General features: G+C 44.3%; 1 protein-coding gene across 8 annotated transcripts in view; it reads right to left on the bottom strand.

Annotated features, from left to right (window-relative positions):
* Window positions 1-25,398, bottom strand: part of nfia (nuclear factor I/A) — a 148,710-nt gene that overhangs the window by 26,109 nt on the left and 97,203 nt on the right. For all 8 annotated transcript variants that reach the window (XM_040040515.1, XM_040040516.1, XM_040040517.1 and 5 more), the window contains exons 3-5: window positions 14,909-14,974; window positions 14,243-14,317; window positions 1,770-1,887 (exon numbers count right to left, since the gene is read on the bottom strand). In XM_040040515.1, the coding sequence (XP_039896449.1) occupies window positions 1,770-1,887; window positions 14,243-14,317; window positions 14,909-14,974 (259 nt within the window). The remainder of the gene's footprint in view (window positions 1-1,769; window positions 1,888-14,242; window positions 14,318-14,908; window positions 14,975-25,398) is intronic.

Genomic DNA, 25,398 nt, shown 5'->3' with positions numbered 1-25,398 from the left:
GACAGGAATATTATTCCAGATTAAATAAACTTAAAAAAATAAACTTTAACTTTAAATATTTTGCTCTTCATAAAAATATATCCTGTCAAAATTATGCAAGTTAGAAATATGAACATGCTGCCAAAACCCCAGAAAAAAATAAATGAAAGCATATACAAGGTTGGAGCCGCATGTCGACGGAGCTGGGGCGTTGCTTCAGGAGTGGAACTAATAAACTGTGCGGGCCATTTAGCGTCGTACTTTCCCTTGAGTGTATCATTACACTGCAGCTCCATCTGAATCTGCACAGGTGCAGTTCAGCAAAGTGCGCTGATTTGGTTCAACATTACTTGGCAACAGGGAAAGTGAGGCAAGTTGCACTGGTGCATTTGTGACAGCTTCACTTGAAATGCCTTCACCGCATCATACATGTCATGTCCATGAACTGACAGGTTTCCTTGCTGAGCTCAAAAACTCTATAGAGAATTTTTATCCCAACTCAGCCAGCGGACCTCTGTATGATGGCATGTCGGCAAACTCTGAATCTATTTCCCAGATAAAAGACTGAAATTGATGGTAATTTAAACCTTTAGCTTGGATAAAATTTACGGTTTGCGTTGCGGTGATCATTACATGCTCCACTTTTAGAACTTTACCACACAGCCTTTCCTGGTGTGTGATGCAGTGATATGCTGTTAACCCACCGGTACAGTTCTCCTCCTGCATCTTTACTCGCATTCTGCTGACTAGTCCGCTTTTTTCACCGCACAACACCGGCGCTCCATCTGTTGTAAGTCCAACAAGTTTGTTACACTTTGACATACGTTTTAAAAAATGTCTTTTCCTGTCGTTGTCCCGTGCATCGATTTAATGTTCAATATTTCCTCTCCACGGATGAAGATGGCCGGATGTGGCCCGCGGGCCTTGACTTTGACACATGTGTTCTAAGGGCTGTTTTAGGGGGTCAGGTCAGAACCAATCAGCTGTATGTGTGTGTGTGTGTGTGTGTGTGTGTGTGTGTGTGTGTGTGTGTGTGTGTGTGCTCTAATATACATTAAGCCACATTAGGAACAAACAGTTAGTGTTCATGCACAGACCAAAGCTGCCGTAGCCTCTACACTCTACACACCCTGCAGGTGAGTTAGTGAAATACTGACAGCCGTCCTATCGTGTCTGTGATACAGCATCCATCCAGTGCACTGCACGAGGGTGTGACCGTCGTCATCCTTGCATCTGTCCATTGCAGTCATTTCATTTCACAAATCCAACCAACTCTTTGTTGTTTGTGTGTCCTCTGAGCACTGTACGGCTGGAACATAAACCATCTGGATCTGAATGTTTGGAAGTAAAAAACGAAATGAAGCCATCTCGAGTTCTGGTTTGGGAACATCGGCCAATGATGAAGCGACTTCTCCAGCATCGCTGAAAGGTCAGTCCACGGGCCACTAGGTGGCGCTCACACTCAGCACTGACGCCTCACCGTTCTGTCCGCTGACAGCTCAACAAAGGTTATTTAAACAGGGCGCAGGTGCTGCGAGTCACTGCACAGACTCTGCGTCCCATTTATTTTATTACAGGTGCTCCATGAAATATTATAGAATCAGTTTTATACTTCTTCTATTTTACAAAAGCACTTATTGGATCATTGTTTAGAGTTTTCTATGACGCGCATGTTTCCCTCTTTGAGAAACACTTTGACCTTAGTCAATCGATTGATTGACTGCAGTCATTAAAACTGATAAATTGTCACATGAACAACAGGAGGAGGTGCTGAGTGTGCTGGTGTGTACCTGGAGGAGGAGGTACTGGGCAGTGGTCTCCTCATGGCTCCTGGGCTCATGCTGTAGTAGGAGGAGCTGTCGAGGTCAGCCAGCGAGAAGTTTGGCCCGGTGCCGGCTGCGATGGGCGCTGATGGATGGACAGACAGACAGACAGTGTCAGTACGGATACGGTGACATTTTTATATAATCAGTGAACATACACACACACACACACACACCTGGAGGCTGAACAAGGTGCGTTAAACATGTTGATAAAAATCAGGAGGACAAGCTGTGAAAGCTCCTCACTGACACTTTCAGGTTTCCTTAAAGGAGACAAGAAACTTCCTGCAGTGAAGGAGACTTCATGGGAGTATGGACACTCCAATGAAAGCCTGCTGCGGCAGCAGTTACTGTCTCATAAAGCTGCTGCACACGAGAAAAGAAGACTAAAGCTTCTAATCATCCAAAGTGCACATTTAAAAAGTAAAGGTTGACTCTTATTAAGTGTGTTTCCTCCTGCCCGAAGAGATGCTGCAACACAACGCGTCACTGGACATCTGACCGCCCGTCACGCCACAAGCATAACATAAGTTTTATCACGTTCTTCCAGTGACGGGGTTAGGCTATATCCTGGACCTCCTCTCCCTGGGAAACTAGACCAACAGAAACCTCTGTGCTTAATCTGCACTTCTTAAACAAAAACTGTAAAGTGACGGAGAGATGGTGCTGATGGAGGTGAAGGACAAGAGAGGGACACAGCTGCCTTCTTTGGCTTTAAATTCAGCCTCCAATCAGGAACAGAAGATAATTATGTTGAATCAGAGAAGTGAGAGAACAGGTTAACAAGGGACGATGATTGGGACACTACTTGACAAACAGTCCTTTACTGTTCCTGTACTTCAGCAGCGTAGAGGGAAACCGGAGCGGCGCCTGCATTCATTCAATACATATAAATGAACGCGTCTTTGAACCATCTGAGCTTCAGTGAAAAATGTGTGATCGCCTGTCAGAAATGGAGGAGGTGCTTATTGACCCACTCTGAGGACAGCTGATTGGTTCAAAGGACAGGGCCTTGAAAATAAGTTTCACTTATCGTCCCGCTAGATGTCTCGTGTGAATATTCCTGCGTTTCAAAAACACAACTGATTGAACAGCCTGATTAACTCCACGTTAAAGCACCAATAACCTGGGAGAATATTTTAAGGAGAGATTCTGAGTGACTGTGTGTTTGCATCAGTCACTGAGCAGAACCAGCAGATTAGCTTCGACATATGATCCTCCTGCAGCTTCCAGGGAACGTTTTCTGAGCTCACCCTGAAGCGCATGATGCAGGGATTGTGTGCGGACAGGTGTTGTTGTTTAGCTCCTCGTTAAACACTCCAGTAAGTGCACAGGTGTATGCATTTAAAATTGCCCCACCTGTGTGTGCAGTAGTGGGAGACTGTTCAGCTCAGAGCTGTTAACGTCTCCTCTGACGGTCAGAGGATCGCCAGGACTAATCTGGCGGGCGGATGAATTGGCTCAGGAGGTGATAAAATTACTGCCCTCCTTAAAAAAAAAGACAAAAATGAGTCACTTTTATAAATGAGACTCTAAAGCCACTGCTCCCAACAAACAGCCTGACGAGCAGCCGAGCACCGCTTGTCTCTGTTTACATATTCAATATTAGCTCACAACAGGAGTTTATGTCATCATTGTATATGAGAGCAGTTAGCACGCAACATTAGCATCTACCAACAACAACAAGCTGTGGCCCTCTTCCTCTCTGATCTGTTCATGTTCTGCTGCCCCCCCCCATCCTATTCTCGGGGGACAGAAGCTCTTCCACAAAGCCCTGCGAGGCTCTCCGTGTTAAAGGAGGGAGGGAGGGAGCGAGGGAGCGATCCGGCTCTTTGTTGTCAAATGCTTCAATTTGAAAATCCTGCTGAACAAAGGCAGCAATCAGCTTCAAAACCGGACATCCATCTACCCCCTCGCCTCCAGCCCCCCCCACACCCTCATCCCTACTCTTCATCGTTTTATTGACAGATAGCATGATGGTGTGATGGGATGAAAGGAGAAGGAGGAGGGAGGGGGAGGACTGACAGGACCTGGTGGGGAGTTTTCTGCTGAGCTCAGCACCGTGATCTCGCTCCACCTATCTATCACTCTCTCTCTCTCTCTCTCTGCCCTGCAGAGATAGGGCTGACCTGAGACACGCACACATGCACACACACACACACCCACACATATACACATACAGACCCACACACACAGAGAGTTGGTCATTCGTGTGTGGACGTTTTAAACTCCTTTCCTACGGGAGCAAGAAGTAAAAACAAAGATAATTTAAAAACTGAAAAATAAAGAACGTACAAGTTTCCTGTGACTGCCACGGCTCGTAACGAACAGTCGACCTGTTCTGTGTTTTTACGTCTGAGGACAAGTAAACTTACCCAGTAATTTAATAATTGTAGTCCACTTTTTTATGACTCCAGTTTTGGACGGAAACTTCTTGTTCACTTCTCCTCTGAGGTTTTACAAACTCATAAAGAGTGTGAAGCTTTCAGTGAAGCCAGTCTTGAGTTGAAAAAGGCAAAGCTACCAAACCGTGTGGAGAGTGACTTAACTGTGAAGGAACTACTCATCCCATAATGCACTGCAAATCCCAAACTCCCCTATAGACTCGATTCTTTTCGTTATCGCAGTCTTGATGAAAACCTTGAGAACATGTTATATCGTACGCCACTTTGTTCACTTGCTTTCTGAAGCTTCGCGCTCACTAAGCTAACTCATGTTTAGACATTTTAAACATCTCCATGGTAACATGGAGATCGCCAACAATCATTGATGTTAAAACAGCCATCATAAGCAAGTCCTAGACTCCTTCACTAGTTGCATAAACTGTTAAAAATAATGGGCCTGAGCCTGGCTCCGCCAGAGGTTTTTTCCTGTTAAAAGGGAGTTTTTCCTTCCAGCTGTCTCCCAATGCTTGCTTATAGGGGGTTGTCTGTTGTTGGGGTTTCTCTGTATCATTGTAGGATATTTACCCTACGATATGAAGTGCCGTGAGGCGACTGTTGTTGGTGCAATATAAATAAAGCTGAACTGATCTGAAACTGTCCAAAGTGGTAAAAATAAAGATAATCAGTAGACACAAAGTATGGTGTACCATCTAATATTAAGAATAAAAATAGAACTTTAATAATCCCTTGGGTATGTTCCTCTGGGAAATTCAGTGAAAAGCTGATTTTTTCTAGAATAAAAAGAGATAAGGATATAAAAGCAGCCAATCATGGATAATCTGCTGCATGTGCTCACTGAGACTGTGGGTGAACCTCTGAGATGTTAATGGTTAATCATAAATGAGATGACAGCTGAAACATGGTGTTGATGGGCTCTGTCTGAGAGGCACTGCTGCACTGACGTGTGCAGCCTGTGGAGGGCGCTGGCAGCACTCTGCAGCTGCTCCTGGTTGATTTGTATCCTTGCTGATTAGATTTCTGGCAGTAATGAAGCTGCTCTGTGTTTACTTCTTGCATTTGAATGCCGGGGGCCGGTGCTCTGCTGTCTGGATGTCTGCCAGCCGGAGCTTCGGCTCAACTTCGCTGTATTAATGATGCTTTCAGGTCACTCGCCATACAGTGGTTACTACTGTAACCCCCCTTTAAAGCACATCTTCATCGTGTTTCTGCGAGAACTCGCAAAGGCACCTCTTTGATCGCTTACAGCTGTTCCCTTTGTTTTATTGTTCCAATGCACACTTTCATTATTATGATTATTATTGTGATTATTATTAAAATTGTCAAACATCTTTGTGTCATTTGTGCCACGGTGCCCATCTGCTGCTGGCACACCACCAGGTGTGTGTGGCAGAGGGCAGGGGAGGGAGGAGGAGGAGTCTGAAGCATGCAGGCCTCCAGGTTTATTCATCTTTCATCCTGTGTGTGTGTGTGTGTGTGTGTGTGTGTGTGTGTGTGTGTGTGTGTGTGTGTGTGTGTGTGTGTGTGTGTGTGTGTGCGTGAGCGCGATAGCGAGACAGACGAAGGTACGAGAAGGTGCCAAGTGGGTCATCTGCCTTCTTATCTATTTGAGTGTTTGTGTGTTTGCACTGTGTGTGTGTGAAGCCATCATATCAGCTGTAATCCCCAACATCCTTACGTCTAATATCAACTCTCCTGACACACTGGCAGGAAGTTTGTGTGTGTGTGTGTGTGTTTTCATGAAATCTGTTTCAGTGCCAAGGTGCACTGCTGGCACTCCACTCATGCATCTGTGTGTGTGAGTGTGTGTGAGAGAGCTGGTTACAAGTGTCTAAAAACATCAAAGAGACTCAGAGTGAGCTGCAGCTCCTTTTACAGCCTGTGCTACACCCACGTGCCAGTTTACTAGGCACAATTAATAACTGGAACACCCATTGTTTAATCGATTCACTTAAAAAGATCCCCTGACTATGAAAATGTAGGGATCGTATTACACAAATATCAGCGTTTTAAATCTAATATGTAAAGAAACCAGGTTTGAGAAGTCCCTTCACCTGCAGTAATTTAACAGATTGCCATACACAATCATGCTTGAATTACCTTTCAAATCTTAAACTTACAGTGTGTAACATTTTTCACCACTAGATGTCAGTAGATTACAGATTGCAGTCAACCGAGTTCTGTTTTCTTACACTGCCTAATTCAAGTGCATAATTCTAGCTATGTTAGCTGCTGTAGGACAAACATGCTAACATGTCAGCTAACAGAGATCAAAAACATTTTGAGTTTACCCCATAACAGCCGCACCTAGACGGATCTCCCCGAGAATTTTCTGTGGAACGCTGTTAGTCCACTGTTTACCTCAGCTGTCAATGCAGGGTGAGAAGTGTCCTCATTTATTTAGCTACTCTTAGCCTTAAGTTAACTGTAGTTAGCCTTAGTTAGGTAATGTTAGCTTGTGTTAGCCTTAAGCCCCTTTTCTATTAGTACCTACTTGGATCGACTTGGCACGGTTCACAACAGTTATCAGGGTTTTCCATTAGGTCATAGTACCTGGTACCAAGTACTTTTTTAGTACCTGCTCGCCCAGGGTTCTTAGTCAGTACTAAAATGTAACACCGTCAGACTGCATGCCACCGATTAGCTGGACAGTAGCTTCACTCGATGAGTCATGAGAGCGTCATGTTGACAAGAATAAAACCACCCTTATTTGAAACTCGCCAACGAAGGAAACGGTTACAAAAAACAACGCCGTGTTCCCCAAGTCTGACAAAAAGCCACAGACCGAGCAGCAGATATATTCTTGCCTTGACGTCCACCCTTTTTTGTAGCAATCATGTCGTATATTAATTACATTGCGGGATGCTTGGATGCGTTGCTATGACGACAACCACGAATGTTAGGTAGTACCAGATTGTAATGGAAAACCAGTCGACCCAAGTGGCGATCCGTGGTGAGTATATCCGAGTAGGTATTAATGGAAAAGGGGCTTTAGTTAACTGTTAATAGCCTCGGTAAGCTGCCGTTGGCCTCTGTTAGCTACTGTTATGGTCATAATGAAATGGTCTTTGAAGTGGATCTAACATTGTTGGACTCTTAGTGATTAAACTCTCATACAATATAAGAATGTAATCAAACTGTTTGTCAGAGGGAAAGTGTGATTTTTAGGAAACTTGAGGCTAACATTAGCTGGTATGTGTATATGAGTACAGTAATATTTTCTTTCCTATTAAATAACCCTTAAAAAACTATTAACTAGACCTAGCAATTTTATGCTGATCCCTCATGTCAGCAACCAGCAGCTCTTATTTCCTGAAGAGCACTGCTTTGGTTAAATTTTGACCGGTAGGAATTCTGGTGACAGACGGACGCCTCGCTGTTGTCAGTTCAACAAGCACAACAAACACAAGTTACTGTCCACAAACTTATGGCCCTCATAAACGCAGCTGTAATGTCTCGCTCAGGTGAGGTTTGTACAGAGCGGCAGAAACAGACTGCGAGGGAGAGGACGGAGGGAGGAAGAAAGAGAGGAGGAATATGAGCAAAGAAAAAAAAGAAAGAGGAGGATCAGAGGAAGAACGACAGGAAGAGAGAGCGAGAGTTTAATGACACATCGCAGCGAGAGAGAGGAAGGAGAAGTCAGGAATACACTGAAGTGACCAATTACATGTGACCGCGGCCGCTACACTAACCTGCCCGCTCGCTCGCCCGCCCGGCCTCTCTCTCTTTGTGTGCTGCTTTAATAGGATATTGATCGACAGAGAGAGATTCGATTGGCCTGCCAGTGAATTGTGTAATGGCTGCACAACGCCAAGGTCACCCGCTGGGTGTGTGCGTGCGCGCTCTGTTCAATACCCCACCAGCCCCCCTTCCACCACAACCACATCTCATCTTCTGGTGAGCTATAGGCTTCAGTCACCCCTGCAGACCCCCGCGTGTGTGTGTGTTTGTGTGTGTGTGTGTTCACTCCATTTAAAGAAGAACCACACCAGAAATGATTCTTCATATAATCACAAGGAGTGCTGTGGGGTGATGGTGATGTAGGTGAAGCTTCAAGTAAGGTTCTGTCTATTGCCATGTTCGGAGTTCTTTCCTTGTTTTTGGACTGTTTTTTGGACTTTGCCTTTTTCCTGTGCCTCATTCTCACTGTTTTTCACACATTACGCATTAAAATTTTCTTCAGGCTCCTGGTTTCCTGGTCTCAGGTCTTCCTGAGACTTCCCCCTCAGCACGCAGGAACCAGAAGAAGTTTGTGATCTTTTCTTTGGCATCAAACAGAGACTCCCAGTGCTACTTCTGCACCATGTCCTACCACCGGGAACACTTTCATTGAAATACATACTAAAAAAAACAAACAAAAAAAACAAAAACAAAAAAACAATAACACGTAATATTTTGTATCTACTGTTATCTACTGTTAGCTAGTTTATTGTGATGGTGTTGTTTTTATTATGTTGCTCTTTGTTGTTTGTTTTCTCTTCTGGTTTTTTTTTTTATCTCCATACAGGTGATCCAGGTGTTTTGTTTGTTTTTCTTTTTTTCTTCCCCCCTTTCTCACCATCTCTTCTCCCCTCTATTTTTCTTTCTCTCCCTCTCTTTCTTTCATTCTTTCTCCCTGTCCTATCCCCCAGTCATGTCTGTCCTGTCTTTAAAAAACGAAAATAAAATAAATACATTATAATAAAGGTCAATCAAATGGACCAATATGGCAAGGCCATGATGATCCACTTGGTAAAGTAAATCAACTTGGCATCTTTCTTGGCCTTCAGACAACAATTCTGATGGCTAAAGATCCAAACGGGACAGGCAAAAAAAAAGAAAAAAAAAAAAAAAGAAATCCTGATAACACACACACTGAAGTGATCAGGTGACCTTTGGCAGCAAATCGTAATTTCTGCTTCCTGTAATCTTCCACCTCATCCGAACATGCTGGAGTCTGAATTTGATCCTGCACGATGCAGATGTTCGCCTGTTGTCACTCCCCCACAGCTACTTATTTGAATGAAGAAATGCATGAATTCTTTTTATGCTCTTAAAGGGGAACGCTTAGGAGAACGAGGGCCGCAGCGAGAATCTGCCGACGTCAGCTGAGTTTTACACTGAAGTAAAGGTGTCCTTCCAGGTTTGCTTCAGCATCATACATATATTCTTTGGCCACAGTACGGTGGCCCAGAGAGCTCAAAACATCACAAATATATAACTACAGGAAATTATGACAACAGCTTCATCAAGAAGAACATAAAAAGCTGTAGAGTTCGGACTCATGAGGTGAACGTTAACATAAACCAGCAGAAACTTCTACATGAATTCGCTTCGACTGAGGAGGAACCTGAGGATGGAGCGCTTCCTTCAGGTTCCACTGTAATCTGAGACATTTACAGGTTTCATCAGGCTGGATAAATTTTTCTACAGAAATCACTCACACAAATGTTTAACTTTTGGCTGTATGAATAAAATGTACTGAGATGTACTGAGAATAACGTGTGTGTATTGTATTAATATAAAAGGAGATGAGATGAAAAACATTTTTCAGCTTTGTCTACATTTAATATTTCTAATGCGAGCAAAGTGAGGAGTAAGAAAAGTGTCTGTGGCAGCAAAGCCGAGCTGCTTTAATGCTGCTGCAACACACACACACACACACACACACACACACACACACACACACTCACACACACACACACACACACTCTCTATAAGTACAGTATATATTCATATACTTACACACACAGACACATTCAGACAGACACAAATGTATTCACAAACACACCCACCCTTTCGCTCTGTGTGTGTGTGTGTGTGTGTGTGCAGGCGCGCGCTTTGTGTTGGTCAGCAGATTTGCAGCGATGCGGCTCTGGAAGAATCACTTATGGATTAGAGTGCAGGAGAGTCCACAGTGTGTGTGTGTGTGCGTGTGTGTGTGTGTGCGCGCAATAGGCATTTCAGGTTATCAGTTAAAAGCTAATGTACTTGAATAGTGTGTGTGTGTGTGTGTGTCTGTGTGAATACATGTTCATTCAGCCTGAGAGAGACTTCATTTATAATACAGCCGAATAGAAAAACTTTGTCAGTAGGAAAAAAAAAAAAAGTAAAAGTAATAAAGTTATTTCTATGAAAAGCAAATAATGGAGTGAAACAAGAACATCTGGAGGTAGAATTCAAAATTAAAGGATGAAAATGAGAAATCTCATTGTTCTTCATATTTTTTGTTTCAGCTTCACATTGAGTAAAATTGCAACGCTTTCCTTAGGGCAATGGTAAAAGTAACTGGAGCGAAATAGTAGCCAGGGCTGATGGTCTAACCTCAGCTTATATTGAGGAGCATTAAAATGATCTCAACGCTGATAGGACGCTGCTTCCATCTGCCCAGAGAAAAAATCATCTCAGGTAAACCATGGACATCACAGGTGACCCCTCGCACCCCGCCCACCACCTACTTGACCCACTAGTCGATCAGGTCCCACACCTCCACACTCACTAACAGCTTCTTCCCCTGGGCCATTCAGACTGTTAACAAACACTACGCCGTGTAGCCCCACGCACGGGGCGATCCGCGGTAACTCGTTAATTTGCCGCATTAATGCAGTTACAGCATTAAGGTCATTTTAACGAGAGTAACGCTGACAGCACTAAAATAGTAATCTCCAAATGTTTTCTTTTTACCGACCAGCTCCTCTTTGATAGCTGCCGTGTCCATCTTCTCGTTGCCTGCAGGTGAAGCGATGGAGGGGGAGGAGTTGTGTTCAGTGAAGGAGAGAGGCGAGGCAGAGTAACGTTGCGTAGAGACAAAAGTGGATGAAAGAGGCAAACTTGCGGTTCCACAAGTATAATTATAACGTAACATAGACTATATCGATATAAACGATATTATCACATCTCATATCTCGTATAAAAATATATCGATATATTTAAAAACTCGATATATCGCCCAGTCCTAGGCTGAGTAACCCTCATCACTCAGGACACTCACACATGGACTCTAAGAAGTCCTTTTTTTCTTTGCACTGCTTCCGAGCACTTTGTCCTCTATTGTGTGCCTTTCTCTTATTTTTGTTATTTATTTCTTTTATACGCTTTATATTTTATCCCGGCAAAGTCGGTGTGAAGCACCCACAACTTCGTTGTGCATGTACAATGACAGTAAAGGCCTTTTCTCTTCTCTTCTATCATCTACTGTTCTGAAGGAGCTAGTTCTCCTGCCGAATGTGCTGACAGGTGTCACGTGAAATTTAAAATTCAGTTTCTCAGCCATCCAAAGCAACACTGAAGACCACAATGTACAGCACCACTGAACAGTAAAGGACAGTGTTGTCAGCATAGAGGTGTTGTTTACAGCATGATTTGCAAAGGTCTGCCCACAGGCTGCCTCACTTTTGCTCTCAGCGTCTATTTTCTGAACAATTCCAATAAGCCTGAGCTCAAAGTGCTCAGAGCAAACATCTTCTGAACACCACTGCACTCACGGCGCTATCAGCTCAAAATAGTTCTATGGCTTCTCAATCAAATCAAAAAATGGATGGCACTTAAAAAAACACCACTTGGCACTTTCAGGGCAGAAACACAGACCCTGAAGAAGACACGGTAAGCCAAATACATCAGCAGCAATGCAACACCAAAAACCACTGTTCTAGTGCATCTACCATCATTCTATAAATTGCGTGTTTCTGTGTGGAGGAACATGTTACTCTTCTACAACTGTATTTCCGTGAAGCATCACAACGACAGCCCTCGTGTTTATTGTGTTAAAGCACTTTAATGAAGTCCAGTGTGTGAACAGGAGTCTGTGCAGGCTGCAGTCATTTTAATCGTTACCTGACATTACAGCTCATTTCAGGGACACGCTGCACACAGCAACATGTGTTTGTGTACTTGAAAGACTAAGTCCAACCTCGGTTTTTCCTGCTGAGCAAACTATTTACCAACATCATGATGTTCCTGCTGTATGTAGGATGTTCAGGCTCCATTCAGGCTCCAACACGTACTCGTACATGTGCTTATGCGCTCTGTACCCTCAATAACCTTCCAGATACTGGCCAATCAGAGTACATGGGTTTCAGTTGGATTTGGACATAGCTGAGGAGACTTATTCAGAGCTTTGAATCATGCAAAGCTACCCTTGGAGAACAAAAAGTTTAACAGACTTCACTGATGCTTTTAATTTGAAAGAATGCCTTATATTTCAGTGTCATTAAGAGAGTGTGAGATAGCAGCTGCATGTGAGTATCTGATCAAGCAGGGATAACTGTGTGTGTGTGATCGATGGCTCTTTGATCGGGGGTCTGTGTGTGTGCTGACAGGCACTTTACATCGCCTATTGTTAGCGGTGGGCGATCGACAGACTCATATAGATCCCACTGCGCTCTCTGTCACTCTCTCTCTCTCTCTCTCTCCTGCATGTCGGCACTTTTTAAAGGTCATGTCCCCCCGCCTCTCTCTCTCTCTCACTTGTCCTTTCTGTCCATCGCACACCCATCTTACCCCTCCCCTCTCTCTCCTCCACCCTGCGGTCTCTCGATCGCCCGCCTGTCGCTCATATTTCCTCATAATTAGAGTTGAGTTGGAGCGGCTGCTGATTGGCAGCAGATCCTGGATCTGAAGAGTTTTAATATCAACTGGGGCTGCAACGATTCATCGAGTAATTCGGATAACTCGATTATATGAAATCCTCGTTTAATGCACAGCTCTGCAGCACTCACAGACCTGCAGTAGAAACACATTTAGGAGCAGCGTGTGGATAAAAAGTCTGACCACATTCAGCCCACGCAGTCCTGATGATGCTGGGACAGTTTAACATGGAGGCGGAGTCTGTTTGCACAAGAGGCGGAGCCACAACAATACAGTAAAAAAAACTTTGTTTGTATAGCCCAAAGCAGTATATGTTCCTGTGATCACCATTAAAACCTTTACTGGGAAACAGCGAGCGGGAGTCCTTCATCAAAGCAGCTGATCGACAAACTACCAGAGGAAGAAAAGGAAGTTTGTAGCTGCTCTGCCCAACGCTGTTTGTTCTACACAGAGAAAATCCTGCAGATGAATTGTTATTATTAATATTAATTAACGACGCACCATCAAAGCATGTCTTCTCAGCAGCACAGACACTTTGCATCAAAGCACAGGACAAACGTCACAATGCCGATATGCTCGCAGACACCGCATTCTCCTTTAAAGGCTTACAGACACAAACTCGGTCATTCACTGCACACATATGCACACAATACATACATACAAACCAAATGTAATCTAGCTCATCCAGGAGATGAAACAGTGTCACAAACCTTCCAAGAACACAGAGTAAAGGTACACGTTTTAGGTTTCAGTCTCATACAGATTATATTGACCTTTGATAAGAGACTTGAGGTTTATTTATGTTTGCATTTAAGAAAATGTTTTCTATTTTAATATGGTGTGTAAAGCGTCATTTTGCAAGACCTGTGTTTTTCTCTTCTGAATATTTATCACAGAAGTATTTCTTATCTGAGAATTCGATTAATCGATGGTGCTTCAGAGCCTTGAGCTGACTGGCCGCTCGTGCACTCTCCTGCAGCGTCGACTCTCACCATCTTTAAAACACATAATGTTTGAGTCTGTGTTGTTCACATTTTAATCTATGATGTTATTATGCATACAGTGATTTTGGTAATCAGTTACTTATAAGGTGTTACTAAGTAACAGTTATTACTATTGTTATTACTATTATTGTTATAGAACACGGTGAACACCTGGCTCTCTGATGCACAGGTGCTCAGCCTCGTGCTGCAAGCTGAGCTCACGATTCACACTCTCCTAAACATGTTCTTATGTTCATCAGCAGGAAGACCACTCAAACACACATCAGCAGCCACACACACACACACACACACACACACACACACACACACACACACACACACACAGTGTGTTCATTAAGACAGGCAGCCTGTGGTTTGGTCTGGAGGAATTACATTAGATGCACTATCGATGACAGATCTGCGATCCAATCAGTGCTTGGCCTCATTCGGCCTCACTGCAGGAGGAGAGAGAGAGAGAGACAGAACTTACTCTGAGACACTCGGACGAGCTCGGCCACCGTGAAAACTCCAGGTGTCACGAAGCTGTCCTGGAAGCCCAGGTGACCTGTGAGCAGAGGGAGGGAGGGGGTTATTACTATATTACTACTGTATCACCAACACATATCGGCACAGCCAAACACTGACAAGCCCCCGAAATCTACACCTGCAGCAGGATTACAGGTAGTACTAGTACCAATAGTACCAGGGAAGGATCAGTATGAGTGAGGAAGTACAGGCTTCTGTTTCCCAACAGGAATAATCAGGACCAGCTGTGTGTGTCTGCACGCACGTATCTGAACACCAGGGTCAAGGTCTAACACACACACACACACACACACACACACAAAGTAGAGAGGATATCCTTCTCTCTCTCTCTCTCTCTCTCTCTCTCTCTCTCACACACACACACACACACACACACACACACACACAGCTATCACATCCATCAACACATACTTAAAAATCTTCCATACGCACTTCCCTGATCCAGACAAACAACCTCTCCTCAGGAATGTGTGTGTGTGTGTGTGTGTGTGTGTGTGTGCATATTTGACCACAGCCTCATTTTGTTTAACCACACAGGGTCACACACAGGTTGGCCTCAGTGTGTGTGTGTGTGTGTGTGTGTGTGTGTGTGTGTGTGTGTGTGTCTCACCGTTCTCCGGCTGCTCCTTGATGTCTGATTCGCTGGCCTGATTCGGGCTTTCTGATTGGCCGGATTCTGTGGAGAGAAACACAAAGATGAGGACGAGCCGAACAACACCAACTTAATAACACAATCATACATACACACACACACACACACACACACACAGTTGTCTGTTCTGATCCAGCGGTTACTTCACTGATAGCTGGGAGTTTAAAAAAGAAAAGTTATCTTTAATGTTATCATGAAATGTGTTTCATCCTTCATAAATGCTGTAAATACATTTTCGAAATAAAAAATATTCATCAATCAGGAAGTGCAACGCTTTCAGAATAAATTCTTAAAGCATCAGAAAGTCCCACACAGAGCCGACATCACCGTCGAGCTGCTGTTGGCTAAATTTTGTCTTTACGTAGTGGCCGCTGCCCTTAGTGTTTGGTAAAATAAAGCATTACCATTTGCAGATCAGGTTTGTCTCTGCAGATAAAGTAATCACTTTTTTAGTCACTCTTTCAAATAAGTAATCAGTTAAGATGTTGCTGCAGTTTCTCTTGTTCTACAAATCCCAGATCATCCAAGAACAGAAACGAGCACCAGCGAAGGCTATTCACCAAAATGTGGACTCAGCAGGTCATCTGCTAATCACAAGTTTGGTGGTTTGATTCCCAGCTGCTCCAGTGTGCATTCAAAAGCACCCTGTTAATGGGTCAGCATGTGTGTCATTGCTGTTAAACACTGACTGTGTGTGTGTGCGTGTGTGTGTGTAGAGGGGATGCCTGTATTGATCTCCACACCACAAAACCTTCACCTGGTATCTCACACACACACACACACACACACACACACGGCAGACTGACTGGCAGACTCCAGCTGCTGCAGCTGATTCAGTCACACTTTCTGCACACGCTCAGTGACACAGGAAGAACTCGGAGCCTATGCTGAAGTTCAGAGTGAGCGGACGGATGGAAGGATGGAGGAGTGAAATGTCTGAGGAGGAGCTCGTGTCAAATATCATAAATAAGCCAAGAAGCTGCGACCACCGACGCATGAACGGATAAATCCTCTTCATACTTAGTCTTTAAAAAGCATTTTGAATAATGTTTGATAGCTAAACCTGAAGTTAAAACGGCAGAAATACCCGGTGCGTGACAGAATCTCACATGGTACACCCCGAGCGTTTTCAACAATCGCATGTTTACATGATTACAATGTACAACTACACAAAAAGTCATCGATTATCCCGTCATCAGCTGAAGGCATCTGTACCTAATAGAGTCCCGCTCAGTCCCAATCCATGCAGCTGCTGGAAGGTGGGAATACTTGGAACTACTACAGCAAGGTGGTTAAAAAAGAGGAAATGGGTCATTTTCTTATGTCACAGGATTCTCTGCAGTGCTCTGAAAAACAACATCCAGCCTCACTGCTTCCACAGGAACAGCGGGATCAGCAGCAGCCAGGTGCTGCTCATCAGTCACGTGATTAACCGATCATCAGCAGTGTGAGTGCCTCTGTGAAAGCAGAGGTTTTGCCAGTTTGCAGGTCTCAAGCAGTCAGGAATGTCTTACATCTCACAACAACAATAATAATAATAATAATAATAATAATAATAATAATAATAATAATAATAATAATAAAGGTACTTTTATAATTACCCACTGCAAATATGAACTCAAACCTTCACCAACAGGGGGCAGTGTTTAACCAGCAGGTGTGCTAAAATGCTTTGCTCTTCAAACTTTTAGTCTTTTTTCCCCGATCGTTTTATTAATCGCTTAAATAAAGGCTACACCGACTCACTGAACCTCCTTGTGGCACATAGAGGTATTACATGGCAGTACAGCCCAGTCCTATTTTGACCTGAGAATATCTCTTCAACACAACACGGATGGTTTGAGCGTTAATTTGTTATCAGTTGTTGCTTCACATTCTTAAAAATGCTTCATTAAAACTGCATCAGATCAAACTGAGCTGCAGGCGTCTGTAACTTATTTACACATTTCTTTGTTTTATTAAACTAAACTTGTCGTCTGTTTTTAGAGTTTTCTCTCTTCTATGTGAGATCTGACATTTTTTGTTGAGGACGTGTGAGCAGCAGTAGGTCAGCTCCGAGTAACATGGCAAACATTCTTCCTGTGTGCAGCTCGTGCGACCGGCCTCTCTGCGTCTGCCTCCTCTTCCAGCATGCTCTCTGCTCCGGTGCAGCTCCGCTCTTTCAAATGATTTAGCGGCTTCGGGGGCATCGATCGGCCACGCTGCAGATAAAGTAGGCAGGGAGTGGAAGAAATATTACCCATCATCCCCCCGGAGCCTGCTGGCGGGGCCATGACTCAGGAGCAGACGGAGAGAAGTTGGAACGTCCAGGAAAGCAAAACTTTTAATTAAGGCAAACATGAAGGAAAGTGACGCACGGCGAACGTGACGGAGGCCCGGCTGAAGCCGCTGCCACGCGGGCCCAGATGTGTGATCCAAGAGGAAAATCAGGATCGAGAGGAAGAGCGGGGCTTCGCTTTAACGACTCACACGCTGGCTGAACGGTGCGGAGAGATAGTCAAGTGATTATCTCCTGCTGGTTCTGAGGCATGAATATGTTTTCTTTAATGTGAGAGGAGGTGACAGGAGCGCTTTTTGAGTGAAGGAAAGCAGGTTGCCTTTGAAGTGATGGTTTGCTGAGTGTGTCGGGTCGTCCTGCGTGGATTAAAGGGCTTCTTGTTAGTGTAAATCACTTTGGTCCAGGTTTGAATCTTTCTGTGGAGTTCTTAATGCAGACCACACGTTATGGACGCTGCGCCTGCACATCTTCGCCGCGAGGTTGTGCAGTTCAGTTACATTTAAGAGACATGAACTTTTTGCATTGAGAGGACCCCCCCGGCCCCCTCCTCTGTCACACAGACAGACACACACACACACACACACACACACACACACAGGGCAGCATTTATCAGGCTTGTTTTGCATGCTGTTCACCGCGTCTGTTTGCTTCACCAGCTTAAGACAAAGAGCATCAGGCGGAAACCACGGCAACTATGGGGTGGGGGGTTAGGGGTGCTGCTGATGGGTGTGTGTTGGAGGGCACTTTCACACACTGCCCCCCTACCCCATCGTCCCCCGCTCCCCTCATTCAGCCGTCAGCAGGTTAATTAAATATGCTAATGAGGCGTGGGAGCAGACCGGACTGTCTGCATCCACCCCCCCACTGAGGGGCGTGGATCATCTAACTCAAACCCCCCCTCATCACAGACTTGTAATTAAGTCATATATTATAAAATAAAAAATGTTTCCATCTATACTTTGAATTTAAAAAGCTTTTTCCTTAAATAAAGAAGGTTCAGGAAGTTTAATGAACTTCCTGATCCTTCTTATTTTCCTGTTTACAGTCCTTTTTGTTTCTTTAGAAAAAAATCCTGAAACACACACTCACCTCTGAAAACTTTTTTCCATCTGTCACCATCAAAGACTTTAAATATTAAATCAAATGAAATCAGAAGAATCAGAAAATACCTATGCTTTTACTCTGAAAAGCTTCTCAAGTAACGCGTATCCTGGGTTAGGAGACCCACTTGAACGCTAGTGGAGCCTCGGACACCTGACCACCATGGAAAGATGCCGGCAGATCACGTGACCCTCACACACACGCACACACACACACACACACACACACACACACACACACACTCAGAGCACTGGGACATAAAGGAAACAATGGGACCAGACTCTCTAGCTCTCTCTGTGGGAAAGTCAAACTTGATCGCCCCAAAGGTCGCTCCCTCTCGCTCGCCCTGCTCTCTCTCTCTGACATGAACTGGTGCTTTTCTAGGAACAAGGGAGGGGGGCTACTGGATGCTTTCCAGAAAGGCAGCAGAGAGTCAGAGGTGGTGGGGGACGGGTTGGCGTGGGGGTGGGGGGTTACCTCTGAATTTTTCTGAAAAAAACTTCTGAAGTCGTCTTGTTAACTCCCGGGAATAAAGGTCAACAGGTAACGTTCCCGGGATTCACATTAATGGTGCCGACCAGATATCATCACTGCCAAGAACACAGTGCACCGTCACCACCTGCACACCACCTGCTCAGCCTCACCCCCACGTTCCCCTTTCCCAGCAGCTCATTCAGGACTCTGCTGCAAGGTTATTGATTAAACCCAAGAACCAGCAGAGCACCATTCCAACCAGTCCACCTCCAGTAGAGCTCCACTGGTTTCCACAGAACGGGTTTTACTTCCTGTGATGGGAGTGGATGACTTACCTTATGAGAAAAGACGTGCTCATTTAGAGCAATCATACGTTATGGCAGTTTTATACAAGTGCCAAATAAATCAGTTTAAAATTTCCGCAGATTATTTCCAAAAACGCAAAAGCTTCTGTCAAAAGGAACCAGGTCTGTCTGCAGCTACAGGACGGGGGAATTATTACAGTGTGACACGTCGAAGGCCCTGGACGAGAACGACCTGTGTGAGGGAGGAACGCGCAGCTGGATGGCGCATTTAAGCAAAGCCTCTCTCGTGTCGTCGCTGATCTCAGCGTGACGCGGTAAATCTGTAGTAAATCTAATGATAATGACATCATCACCAGTTTTACTGCAGAGCAAAATAAAAATGAAACGTCAGTTCAGAGGTGCTGTCAGCTGACACAGACGCCGTTTCTCACTGGTGTGAAGTTCTGTCACACCGTTAGGACACAAAAAAGCTCGCGTTTAAAGAGGTCACACTTCCTCTGGGTTTGTTTTTAATGCACACAGACTCCGCCCCCCCACGACCGAGCCACGCTGGGATCGCGCTGTCGTCTCCTGGCAGAGCGACAGGAGGCAACACAAACAGAAACAGCGAAGCGCTCTGCTGCCAAAATCTGTTTCTCTCCGTGTTTGGCTGCTCAGTGACGTGGGCGAGAGACATGCCGACACTACAGAGAGAGAGAGAGGGGAGAGCAGAACGCCGCACACCTCCAATGTTCAGCCCGAGGACGACAGTTGGAGGATCTTTACCGGAAGGATACAAAAACGAAGACGTAGACGGACGGGCTCTGAGTGGGTACAAAATAAATAAATAAATAAACCGCTCGGCATCGATCTGAGCGCACTCTGATTTAGCTTTTAATGAAATGAAGAGACGTTTGAATTCATTTTTTTAAAGGCCACAAATCAGCTGAGACTGCCACGCAGGATAAATTACCTTCACACACACACACACACACACACACACACACACGTTCGCGGACCTGAAGTCCGGCTGGACTGCAGCGATGAGGCACTGTGACTGAAGCTGAAAGGAATGAAAGCTTCTCTGTTCCTGCAGGTGACACCTACACCTGTGCACCCCGGGGGCTAATTATCTGACCTGCAGGAAGCCGTGTGAAGCTCTGCGAGGGCCGAACAGCTCCACGCATGCTCCAAACAGCATTTTCTCTGGATTATAACAAGCGTTACCAGGAAAAGACAGGAAATTGTAATTTTCCTCTTTTAGATTCTAAGCTCTTCCTGCAGCTAACAGAGCAAACGCCTGATTAATTCGATCCAGTTTTATTCAGAAATCACAACAACAGCCGCCTCGGGTGTTTTATATTGTACGACTCTACAAAGAGAGCTGTAGCAACCGTAGGCTGTAGGTCCCTGTGTGAGTCAGGTGACTCAGACGGTCAGCAGGATTCGAAAAACACTTAAATATGATTTGTTAAAAATAAATCGGCACCTTTATTTAAGGTCCATCATTAAAGGTATTGTTTTCTTTCATGCTCGATTATGTGAGTAAACACAGAACAAAGCATCAGATCAAATAAACGTCTCATTTCATCTGGAATTAAACTAAAATCATTTTATTGCATGAACTTTAAATATTTTGTCACACACACTCTCTCTCTCTCTCTCTCTCTCTCACACACACACACACACACACACACACACACACACAACATCTGAAAATAAAACTGAAGTATAAAAATGAATCTGATGATGTTTCTCTGAGCAGGAGGCGGGTGCGTTTGTTTTGTGTTTCCAGGCAGCGCTGCAGGAGCAGGACCCCAACCTGGCATTGTGAACCATGGCACGCCTGTACCGCACGCTCTGCCAGTCGACACACACACACAAATTTTTAGGTTCTACTTTTGGACTCAACAACGCCGGTCTGCAATTTGACGCCGTCCACCAGCCGCCATTTTGTGGCAGCCCCCTCACATTCGGCACATCACACCCAAAAATCCTTAATACACACACACACACACACACACACACACACAAACACACGCACTGAGGCTGAAAGAGAAAACAGTCAATTTGTGTTCTTCTGTCTTTTGTTTTTCGGTTAATTATGAAAGAAAACTGCACAAACAGACGAGGCAGACGAGGCTTTGTGTCGGCAAGACGCCGCTGCCAACACGCCGCCATTTTAGAAAGACAGCCAAGCTTTCTCTCTCTGTTTGTGGTTGATGTCTCTCGCCCCTCGGATGGTGTTTAAAAAAGAAAAAATAAAAGAGAGAGAGAGAGAGAATCCCCTTAGCTGTCTCCATTGTTGGACGCCCAGCCAGCCGCCGCTGCCAAGGAGGCGCTGCCAACTGCAATACACACACACACACACACACACACAAAAACCCCACTCGCACACACATTTCTTCAAATTTTCAATCACAAACATTTTAATATTTTCTGTCACACGCTAACATTTGCCACACAGCCTGTCTGTGTGTGTGCGCGTGCATATGTGTGTGTGTGTGGTTGCCCTCTCTCTCAGCCTGGCAGCCATCTTAAAGCGTTGGCAACCATTTTGAAGCTTCTGTCTGTTTTCTTTGAGCCGCTGCCATTCGCCACCTTCTGCCAGAACAAAAGAGGGCCGCAGCCATTACCAGCCATCCACACACACACACACACGTGCACACACACACACACACACACATGCAAAATGAGCCCTCCACAAACCGTCCAGGAACCTTCCAACTCGCTGAAATGTCTGTAAACTGTGCACTGATCCAAACTGGAAAGCAGCCAGTAAATTGGGCTGCAAATATAAATGTGTTTGACCTTCGACCTCAGGCTGGTGATTAGCATCGGGAAGAGCGGCTGAGGCCGAGATGCAGGAGCATACGTTTTGAAAGAAGGCGTTAACTCGCTTCTGTTCCTCTCTTCAAATATCCCAAATGTGCTGAAGCTGCTTCACTCTGCTCTGATCCAACTACAGAGTTCCACCCCAATCAGCTCCAGGAGAGACGAGTGTCGACAATCTGCAGAGATCATTGACAATCTGCAGAGATTACTAAAAAACTGCAGAGATGATAGACAATCTACAGAGATTATAAACAAATGGCAGAGATCATTAACAACCTGCAGAGATTATACACTAACTGCAGAGATCATTGACAACCTGCAGAGATTATAAACAATCTGCAGAGATGAGAGACAAACTGCAGAGATTATAGACAAGATGCAGAGATCATTAACAACCTGCAGAGATTATCAACAATCTGCAGAGATTATAGACAATCTACAGAGATTATAAACAAACTGCAGAGATCATTAACAACCTGCAGAGATTATACACAAACTGCAGAGATCATTGACAACCTGCAGAGATCATCAACAATCTGCAGAGATGAGAGACAAACTGCAGAGATTAGAGACAAACTGCAGAGATTATAGACAAGATGCAGAGATGAGAGACAAACTGCAGAGATTATAGACAAGATGCAGAGATTATAAACAATCTGCAGATTATAGAAAAACTGCAGAGATCACTGACAAACTGCAGAGATTATAGACAAACTGCAGAGATTATAGACAATCTGCAGATTACTAAAAAACTGCAGAGATTATAAACAATCTGCAGATTGTAGAAAAACTGCAGAGATCACTGACAAACTGCAGAGATTATAGACAAACTGCAGAGATTATAGACAAACTGCAGAGATTATAGACAAGATGCAGAGATTATAGACAAGATGCACCTTCAAGCTCTCTTTGAGTTTCTGTGTACTTGTTTGAGGTTTTGTTGGATTTTTTTTGTCTTTGGAGCGTATTCCGATGACATTACCTCATCGGGATTAAAATGAATATTAGAATAAAATGAGGTGTGTTTTTCTGTAGGACTTATTCTGTGGTTTATTACTTCAGCAGTGAGATAAAAGCAGAAGAATGACTTTCTTTCTCAGTCCTCATATCTGTTTGTAAGTCTTTGAGGTCATTTTTCTTTGGATACTGCTGGAAAATAAAAGCACAGTTTAAAAAATGAGCCAGAGGAATGAGATGAAATAAAACGAATCTCCTCTGGGAGAGAAAACCTCGGAAGATAAAAGTGCGAGGCCACATCATGCGAGGTCTTCAGCCAATCAGGACACAATTCAGCTGTTATACAAGGGTTCTCTGAGGTTTTAAAGTCATGTGACCTGAAGCTCGAGAACTCTCTATGCGCACACTTCCTGTCCTAGAGGGGGTGCCGTCAAGCTGATCCGGAATCTCTGAGCCCAGATCTATGTGTACATTTTTTACTGGTTTTCATTAAAATTAATTTTGGTGTGTATTAGGGACATCAAAGGACCAGGAGCGCTTTTTTTGCATCGTACATTTCTATTTGGGGGATGAAGCAAGCAGCAACCTCCAGACAGCATCACCTTTGACCACCACAACCTGCAGCTACTTCTGCACACGTGCAGTTCCTGGTGGTCTCCTAACCTCTGGTGGAGGTATCTTTATTTTATCCATTTAGCTGCATCCTCTCTGAGTCACTGAGGACCAGATCAGAGTACCTCCTACTGTTCACTCAACTGCCACTTCCTGTGCAGCGGGACTAACAGGAAGTGTTGTAGTCTCGACAGATCAGGTGTAATGTCTTCAAACTGCATAAACAAATTAATAAATAAATCAAACAAACCTATACCTTCTGAGCTCTGGCACACACCCATAATGCACTGCAACATTAGCTGGGTTAATATGTGTATTGATGAGCCCATCACTGATCGATCTGCAAATCTGTGGTTACTGAGACTCATTAAAGATATTTTAGATATTTTAATCTAGACCAGAGCTGAACGTGTGTGTGGTCAGTGGTTACAGCTGGACTTTGGTCAAAATGAAATAGTGTGTGTTTTCCAGTGGGCGGGGTCAGATTGATGAATTGCTGTATTGATCGCAGTGCTGCCTCACTTACCATAATTATAGCTCTCTAATGGATGATATACACACACGTGCGCGCACACACACACACACACACACACACACACACACACACACACACACACACACACACTAACAGACACAGAGTCAATATCACAATCTGAAGAAACATTTTTTTGTCACCATAACTCTTGTTTCTCCTTCCTTCTTTACTACACCCATCCCTCCTTGCATTCTCCCTCCTTCCTTCTTCTTCTGCAAGCTGATCAATAATGATCAATTATTGATTACTCTGAGAGAAAATTAAACACTTTTAGAGGATCAATCCAATCACAGCCTAGTTCTGAGAACCACCGTCCAATCAAATTTCACCCCTGAATAAACAGCGTTTTACTGCTGGTTTCCGTTCAGAGAGGAGGAGGAGGAGGAGGAGGAGAAGAAGCTGGAGAGATGAAGGAATGGAGGAGTAACTCTCTCTCTGATTGGCTACTTTCTGTGTTTTGGAAACTTTATCAACATTTTCAATCGTTTTTTTTTTTATTCTCCACCACTTTTCCCTCTCTGGGTGAGCGAGAACGGATGTCTGGCTCTGATAATACACACACACACACACACACACACACACACACACACACACACACACACAGAGAAACACACTGCAGTGCTTTATCTGTAGTGATTTCACCATAATCTGCTATAGAGTCTGCTGCCATTAATCACGGTGAGTGTGTCCGTGTGTGTGTGTGCGTGCGTGTCTGTGTGTGTGTGTGTACAGTCCGTCTATCCGTCAGCTGTATGGATTACACACACTGCAGCAGAAAGGAGCAGGAAAGTATAGAGGAACTATTTATTTCAGGCTGGGCGGGGCTTCAGGACAGCCTGATACCACTTTCAGGGTTACCACGGTGACAGTGGGGGCCCTATAGGGGATGACGGGTTTGCTGTGGTGTCAGAGGGGTGGAGGTTAGGGGATCTCAGCACCCGAAAGATCCGACAACATGAGTGAAGAAAACAAAAAGAAGCTTTTCACTGATTTTATAATCAGCTGATATTAAAGGTTAACATCACCTGGAGCAAGGTTGAGTAAAAAAGCTGAAAAACACCCCCAAAACCCACAAAGGCCGTTTTAAACACGCTATTTTACATTTCACCCATTTCACTGTCACTTGTCTTGTCAGACAGGTGCTACAGAGACCGTGCTCATGATCCAGACGTATTCAGGAGTCCATTTAAACTAGGGCTGGGTATCGTCACTGATTTCTAGAATCGATTCAATTCCGATTCACAAGGTCCCGAATCGATTCGATCCACGATTCGATTTAATTCGATTCGATTCGATTTGAATCTGGGAAATTTTGACAGTCAGAAATATTATAATTCAGATCAGTACATTTACATATTTTTGTATCTATTAA

The sequence above is a fragment of the Simochromis diagramma genome, unplaced genomic scaffold, assembly GCF_900408965.1.
Source record: "Simochromis diagramma unplaced genomic scaffold, fSimDia1.1 OVJJ01000026.1, whole genome shotgun sequence".
Taxonomy (NCBI): Eukaryota; Metazoa; Chordata; class Actinopteri; order Cichliformes; family Cichlidae; genus Simochromis; species Simochromis diagramma.
Note: the sequence above shows the minus strand (reverse complement) of the source record. Positions and strands in the feature narration are given on the sequence as shown.